General features: G+C 35.6%; 2 protein-coding genes across 2 annotated transcripts; both read left to right on the forward strand.

The window, feature by feature from the left end:
* Nucleotides 1–2,128: 2,128 nt before the first annotated feature.
* On the forward strand, nucleotides 2,129–5,201 carry LOC138935922 (uncharacterized). The gene is made up of 3 exons (XM_070300901.1): nucleotides 2,129–2,324; nucleotides 2,996–3,212; nucleotides 5,060–5,201. Exons 1-3 carry the CDS (start codon nucleotides 2,135–2,137, stop codon nucleotides 5,199–5,201), a joined length of 549 nt encoding a protein of 182 aa, XP_070157002.1. The 5' UTR covers nucleotides 2,129–2,134.
* A 1,148-nt stretch (nucleotides 5,202–6,349) lies between these two features.
* On the forward strand, nucleotides 6,350–8,184 carry LOC138935324 (uncharacterized). Its single transcript, XM_070299774.1, has 6 exons — nucleotides 6,350–6,498; nucleotides 6,590–6,750; nucleotides 6,867–7,128; nucleotides 7,283–7,509; nucleotides 7,599–7,912; nucleotides 8,095–8,184. Exons 1-6 carry the CDS (start codon nucleotides 6,350–6,352, stop codon nucleotides 8,182–8,184), a joined length of 1,203 nt encoding a protein of 400 aa, XP_070155875.1.
* Nucleotides 8,185–8,637: the final 453 nt, after the last annotated feature.

The following is an 8,637-nucleotide window of genomic DNA, read 5'->3' on the forward strand; positions in this document are numbered from 1 at the left end:
CGCGATGAGGGGAACGGGATGTAACACCGATGAAACCGCACCATTAACTGCGCCCCTCCACCCCTCCTTTTACCGAAACAGCTGGCGACATTTGGAATACTTGCAAAAAATTATCGCGCGATATCGCGGCTCGAGTCACTATCGGCGTCTCTGCCAACTCTGGCGATTTACAGCTACAATTTTGCTCCTCTCTCGTTACGCGCTTGTATCGCTCAGCGATACGACTGCAATTCCGAGGCGAAATAGTTCATCAACTTTGCTCAAAATGGCGCATGATACTAAAATCAATTCTTAATTATTATTAATAATTAATTATCAATTTGCTCGGTATATATAAATATATGAAAATTATCGCAATAAAAAAAAATTGCGTTTTCGATGCATTTTATCTAATACATCTTGATTGCATTCTGACACGTATTGCATTGTGCATTGCATGTACAATTGATTTCGAGGAGTCTTGATACTTGAAAGTAGGACGAGAGGTAGAAGAGGAAAGAAAAATGTTGACCATTAAGCAATCAGGTAACTGTTATCTACGTGACATGGTTTAAAAAATATTTGAAACATTTATCTCGTTCTAATTATTTGCAAAAATACATATTTCTCATCAGTATTAGTGTGTAATGTGTATCCACTAAATTATATGTATCCGGCGGGTGAACATCCCTGATGATGCCCTGTATTTATACGATCTCTTGAGACTCGATATGGATTAGAGTAAATAATTTTAATTCAACTGCCAGATTATATTCATTTTAATCATAAAAGAAATATTTAATCGTACGATTAATTTTTCTGAGGTCACTCTTTCGATTATGGACAATATCTGCGACTCGGGTTATATTATCGACTTATCTTTTCATAAGCATATGCAATTAATTACTAGCTCTGCGTTCAAAAAATTTGGATCGGTTATAATCGTTCCTGCAAATATGTTAGAAGCATCAACTGAAACTGTTATATTGCACATACGTCAGACCAATTGGCTGTTGAAATATACAGCTTTTGTTTCAAACCTTCGAAAGATATCACATCGTGTTTAAATCAATCAATGGTTTTTTCGCTAGTGATCTTGCGGGGCGAAACGTAGCCCGTAAAAAAGAACATACTTTCTCGGACGAGGTTTGCCATTTCGATTCGCCGAAAAATTTTGAAATCAATCCCACCATGGGTGGCTTCAAAAGAGGCACGTATACCGACACATCGTCCTTGTTAGAGATATAAAGGAGGAAGGAAAGGGAAGAGAAGAAAGAAGTTTCGTGTCGTGAAAGATCGTCTTCGGGGGAAGGCGCGAAACCCCTCGTATGGTGTATTAATTGTAAATGTCGTAAGACTAAACTCTTCGAATGTTAGATCGAACGTGCCGCCGACGGGTAGGGGCGATCACTTTCTCTTCGTCGGCACAGCCTCGTGGTGCGTCGAGGAACATTCAGCAACAAGTTTTTACCAAAGCAGTAACATCAGGCGACGCCGGTCCGTCGGCTGCAATTTCGACCAAATTCACGCGTCGGTGCCAAAGTCACGCGGTACGTTAACGTAGTCGCACAAGTGCATTCTTGAGAGAGCGAAAACACGAGAACGTATCTATTTCCGTATGGTAGAAGTGTAAATATATCTGTTATATAATGGGGATGCTTTGAGGTAAAATAACGATTGATATATATATATACGTGGTGGCATAATTGAATGAATTTACCCTGTGGAGTGCGTGACTCAAGGTTCGTAGATATTCGTTTAAATCGCGTACAATTTAATTGAAGAGAAATTTCTGTTTTCAAATTAGATGTTTGTAATACCGGGTGTTGTAATTCACGCAGGATGTCTTGTATAGATTATTATTATCACAGCTTTTGTACTTTTGTAATAATTATTCGAACTGCAAGGAATAAATTGAGAAGATAAATCGTGTATTATAAAATTGCAAGATTATTTTTCGCGCGTGAAATATGAAGATCTTTTCCATCCGCAAAAGTAGAATTTCTCTTTCAAACGGAAGTAATCGAGAGAACTGCGCAATCAAATTAAAACGTTCTCGCGCAACGAATACCGGAAGTTGTTCAATCCCGACGATGTTGTTAGTCAGTTTCATAAGATTTCTTTACGCTAATTAATGTCTTAGATCCGCCACATAATGCAATTGCCACGGACATTGTTGCTTCTCGGTTGTTGCTTTCTGGCGTTGACGTTCGTGACGGCGGCACCCGCCGGTCAAGAGGAGCCATTTTTCGAACTTCCGGTGCATCTGATTGGCTTTCCGGCAATTATAGCGAGCGTAAGAATCGCCAATTTCTTCAAGAAACTCGCTTATATTTTGAATCCAGGTAATGCGATCTATCTAAAATTTCTCTTTTACATAACGTAATTTTCATATATGTAAAAACAAAATTCTCATATATTAACACACCCGTTTTATATAACGGATCATGGTCAACAATATGAAATATATGCAATAAAAATCATGAAAATAAGAATGGGAAATCGGATTGTAAGAAGAAATATATATATATACTTTTTTATGTACATCCGTATAGTTCAACAGAAAATATCTGCCAGTATTATGGTTCGCCAGGCGTAAAGAAGAAAAATATATCGGGTACTCACGCCTTTTCCGCGGTTAGCTCATATAACACGCAAACCCAATCAGCGAATAGCAAAAGCGAAAGTATTTCTCTTGTTGTGGCTTCTCTTTTCGATGAAATTACACTTTATAAATGACCGTGTAGCTGACTATCTCTTAAATAAATACTCACACTGAGAAATTGAGAATCCCAGAGATCGCTATTATTGAACCCAAATCACTTTTTAACCATCAGTGCCAATTTAAGCAACACATTAAACGACATTTGAAAGAGCATGACATTTCCATAAAGAAGCAAAGTATTTTACGAGGATTTCTAGATAAATAGTTATCAAAAATCTCAGTAGAATAAAGTTAAATTTGGATAAAATACTTTATACATCTTTCAAAGATATTATCTCTTTGAATTCTTAGAGACCTATGTCAGTCGAGTGAAGAGGGCGCACACACATCTCTCTACGTACGATAAAGAGATTTTAGACATTGACCAAGTTGAGAAGAAGCTAGTAACCGAGTTCGGAAATAACGTTTGCATCTACGAAAGAGTTTGTGTTGAATATGCAGAACGAATGCTTCGAAGAAAAAGTCGGCAACTTGACTGGAGTATTCTTGATTGGGATGAAGTGTTCAGGTACGATATGCAATTGACAACGCGATTCTAATTGCTTTCATTTAGCTTATCAGCTGATTTGAATAAAAATTAAATTTTGGATGCTTTATAAATATTGAAAAAAATATAGATACTTAGAAGAAACTTCTTTTCTTTATATGATAGCCATAAGCTGTAAAGTTGAAGATATATTGTCGAGTTATTCAAAACATTATCGCTACGCAACTCTAATTACGTTACGCAACCGTGACTCTGAAGTTCATGGCTCCAAGAAACAAGTCTACGCCTCGAAAATAGGTTTCACGAATGCATTCACCTTCAGTAAGAAATAATGAAACGAACAAAGATTTTTATTAACAGATCCGTTAAAGCAGCGTAAAGAGACACTGTCATTTTTCACTTGTGTAATGGTACATAACGATTTCATGCCTTATTCGGTTTTGCAAGACTTTGTAGCAGCAATGAATTTCTTCAGATGAAGACAACGAGTGATAGGTTTTCATCATAAAAAGTGGAAGTCAAATATGCAAAGTTGCATAAAAACTGGTTTCTTGACGAAACTGAGAAATCAAATTCTTCTCATAAAATATTTTAAAGAACAAACTATCATATTTTGACGGAAGATTAAATATCATGACATACATACAATTAAATTTTGAAAGGGTAGCCGTGAATATTAATTTTTTTGTTTTACAGTAAATTATTAAAGTAGAAACATTCTATTTTCAATTTTGTCACATTTTGACAGATATGTCGAAAATATCTTTAACCGACAGAATTTGAATTCTCTAATCTCTGTGGCGCCTAATCAATCAATAAGCGATCGGCGCGTGTCGTGGAATCGTAGGAGCAACGTCAGAGACTCGATTCACATCTATAGATACTTAAAAGGAAACATATTCAGAAAGAGATGAGGCCCTAATGACGACGAAATATTTTTTTTTCCTCACGCATCCATTCGAAGATATAAGAGAAATCCCTGCTACCGTTTACACTCTGCATCCGTTCACGGAGCTTACGCTAAGTTCAGTTGTAAGTAACGCCGGGAGCAGATAGCCTTTAATGGTTCCACAGACGACTCTAATGCATCCTGATAACTATGCCTTCTCTTCCCCACCTCATCAACGTACCCTTCCCGATTTTCACTACTGCGTGTCCACAGACAGACCAGCTTTACCATTTTACGATTGCCCTGCTATCCGGTTCCGAGGACCTGTCGGCTTATCTTGGACCTCCTAATGCCTCGTGGCGCGAGATAGCGAGCACGTGTCATCGTACCTGTCGACGCACGATGCATCTCTCGGGGCGCGCATTTCGATGCCCGATCTCTTCTCCTTCCCTGCCTCATCTGCGGGCATCTCGCGTATAAGAGAATGTTCGTGGCAAGGAGAGAGACGAGTGCCGGCAGGGAGAGGAGGAGAGCAGATAAATTGGAGATCGAATACTGGCGGCAACTGCCGTCTAGACGGACTTAACCGACCATGGATGAGGGACAAAGCTGTCCCAAAATCATCCCGCTGCGCTTTCTCTGACCAGGCTCGGAAAAACCTGGTCGGTGTTAGAAGGATTGTAAGCGAAATGGCGTCGTTAGAAATTAGGAATCCATTCGAGATGGCAGAGGTCGCCTAGACAACAAGGTTGAGACGATAATGCATCGGTTGTTTTGCGAGCAGTTTCGGAGTCGTGATGCGGTTGCGTAAAAAAGATATACACACACATACACACGCACTGAAACACGGCAATTTTCTATTGTTTCTTAGACTTTTTGTTTCAATATTTTTTAATTGTAATATATTATTTATTAATATATTATTTTTAATTCTACATGAAATATAAGATTATCATTTTGTGTTATTATAATTTTATAGCGAGTACAAGTCATCGCTCAATTTGACGAAGGAAAATTATTTGCTGAGTATCTTCCTGGGCAACATTATTAGCAGTCCAAAGTTATGTCATTCATTGGCGGAAAGAGGAAGAGGCTGCGATAATGGCACTTTATCTGATTAGTTAAATGTACAATGCGTGCGATTTGAGCGTTTGTGTTGATTTGTAAAGAATGCCATGAATTAAATTAATATATTATTATAAAATTAATTATAAAATACTATTTGTATAAGATAACGATATACATTTTTGTTGTGTATAATTATAATCGTTTATGTTAATTGTACAAAACAGGAATATATATATATATATATATATATATATATATATATATTCCCTTTCTTATTTTATATTAAATTATTCCTATTATTGTGTGTTAACTAACAAATATCTGCATATAGATTGATAAGTATAGTATATTATATCAAAGAGAATATACGTAAGAAACGTGATTATTGCAAATATTAAATTATTTTAGTATAATTATTGTACGAATTTAAATATGTCTTACGTATTGAACATCTCAGTCTCACGCACTTGTTCATTTATTTCTCCGAGATGCACTATACATTCGTGACATAAATAGCTTCCGTCAATGTATCACGTATACGTGATACGCCGTTATATGGTATACACTCCGTTGTTATTCTACGAAAATAAACCGTTTGACATTTAAGGAACCACGTATACTTTGAATCTGCTTATTTTCGAAGAGCTCTCGCGATAACTGTGCCATTTCATGCGAGATGCTTTAACCGTACGTCTACACACGCACAAATACATAGACGCAATAAATGCGAAAGCGTACATGTACGGAGTGAGAGTCGCTTACAGTGACGTTACTACCAACCCACGTCTTTCCGACCAAACGGTTAAACGAGGATCAGCTTCAAAGAAAGTTTCAGTTGGTACAAAACCTAGAAAGGTGACTGTTCCGCATTAAAAAAATATATAAATAGCATTGTTAAATAGAATTGTTTTGTAAATAAAAAATCAGAATAGGTCAACAGTCGCGATTGTAAAGTTAAGCGCAAACAAATTTCTCGTAAATTGGTGCATTGTATGTATTCATAATGTGTTAAGAAGGCATCAATATTACAACGATGTAATATAATGTGATATTAGAGATTTCAATATATTGAATATTATATTTAACAGTGTGTTTGTGTTTGTATATGTGTAAAAAGAGAGTTATCAAACTTTGACAGATCGATTAAAGATCTGTATTTATACAAAATATAGGAAATTTACACAGTTTTTTATTTTGCAAAATGATAAGTAAATTTATCTTTGTTTGGTGCCTTTTACATCTCGAAGCTCACGTTGGACATTCATCGCAATATTCCGAAAAATCATCTGACAATACCCAATGCATTCTTGATGTCTCTCAGAAGATTTATAACGTAACAGATTTATTACGGTAAATATAATATTCTCATAAAAAATATTATTGTTAAATTATATTAATTGTTAAATATTAATAATAATAAATTTATATTAATTAAACATAGATGCATGAATCAATTTGCAATGAATCTTTCGATTCAAAATAATGATCAATTATTAAAGCAAACGAGTCGATCGGACTCGTTAGCTTACGGAGAAACTCCATATGAATTTCCTTATGGAAATATCATTTTAAATCTACTTAATAATAAAGTGCCATCGGTAAGTATAGCTTTCGTATTCTCTCTCGCTTTCTCTCTTCTCTCTTGATTATATTCTATAATAAAATTTATCATTATTACTTATTAACATACTCTGAAAATATCTCGTAGATAAATCAAGATTTTCCGTTGGATCCTACTACCAGTAATTATCAATTAAATTATCCAAGTGTACCAAATGAATCTTTCAACCAGTTTGGCGGGCTTGGAATAAATCTTTTTAATGCTCTGTCATCAATCTCTCGCTACGACGATCTAAAGTGCGTGTCCAGAATACTCTGCGAAGTAGCAAGTGGAAAGCCACCGGGAAGATACAAACAGGCATCGATGGGAAATGATAAACAACATTATTTGGAAGAATTTGGACGAAACATTTTCTCTCAGTGCGTGCATTTTCATGAAATATAATATATAGAGAAACACGAATTTTGCAAAATGAGATACGATAATAATATAATTTCGCATATAATTTCACATTACAAATGTGAAAATTAAATAGGTGAAATCATTATATGTGGCTTCTCATTATATTTTCAGATGGCTTATCGGATCGGAAGCGTCTCCCATATTCAGTTTCGCTCGAGCTGCCGTGTTGGGCTACAGCAGCAATGGAAATCCGGCTATGTGTTATCGCGCGTTTCCTAGATGTCCGCGTAATCCCGATAAACTGGTGCATTATCTAAACAATCACAATGGCGGATTTTTCCGCTTCTTCAGCAGAAGCGAATACGGCAGTTTATCCCAATCGTCTTACGTTTCACGAGGTAAAGATTGTACCATGGATTTATCACGGACGATATTCAAATTTAAGGTTTTGTATGCATTTAATAGCTTGTTTTTCTTGATAACAAAGATAAGCTGGACTTACTTGGTGAAAAAAGACAAAAAGGCTCTCCCCCGGGGATCGGAGCGGAGACCGATCGCACCGGAACAGGCAAATTAAAGTTCGGCAGTACCGTTTTGTTTACTCAAGACTATGGAAAAAACTTCTTCTCAAAGGATAATACGCTGGGGAGCACAGGACGAGTGGTGTTCTCGAAACACGAGGAGTCTTTCGGAGACGAAAACGATCGTTTATCGGAAAACAAGTTTTCTGAATTCTTGTCACACTTACAAAGCTCTGTTGCGAACACATTTTCGCAAGATCCTATTCCGTTCTTTCCTCAGGTAATATTTTTCTTCAGGTAGTAAATAAGATTAAGATTGAAAAAATTACTCAAGTTATAATAATATTTGTAAACAAAATCTTTTGCGATCAAATTTAAGTTTTCATAGATAAGCGTAATAATTTCTAAAATTAATAAATATCGCGTTATATCTAAAATTATATTTATGGAATATTCTTTCAGGAATCAAAGGAGCAAGGTGTCCGTGTATTGCGTTTTACTCCTGAAATTCTAGTCTCGAAATCCCGTAATGCGTTTCGTTTTCCACGTTAATAATCGATCTTTTTCTTGGATAAAATGATATTCACTGACAATGACGTTCCTTCAAATTCTCATATATATATATATATATATATATATATATATATAGAAATTCATATTTACATTTTATCTATTAACACAATCGATATTACATAAACTGGAAAAAAGAATTAATAAATTAATTGTATTACTAATGTTTAATATATATTTTGACCGATGTCTATAAAAATTAATAAATATATGTCGTTTTAAATATTGTATACTTTAAATTTCATATTATATACCTTTCACATTCGCCTGAGATTCGGCAGCCCGAATGTCTCGCAATCAAACGCGTTCACATCAATGAGGGGACAAGTTATTTAATTTAAACAAGTCGTTTAATTTTTTTTTTACTCTATTCATTCTTTCAATATTACACAGTTATACACTCTTTTTATCCATTACATCACGGCGTCGATGCGC

Source organism: Polyergus mexicanus, unplaced genomic scaffold (assembly GCF_030449975.1).
Source record: "Polyergus mexicanus isolate NDT 795.1 unplaced genomic scaffold, iyPolMexi1.0 SCAF_8, whole genome shotgun sequence".
NCBI classification, from domain to species: Eukaryota; Metazoa; Arthropoda; class Insecta; order Hymenoptera; family Formicidae; genus Polyergus; species Polyergus mexicanus.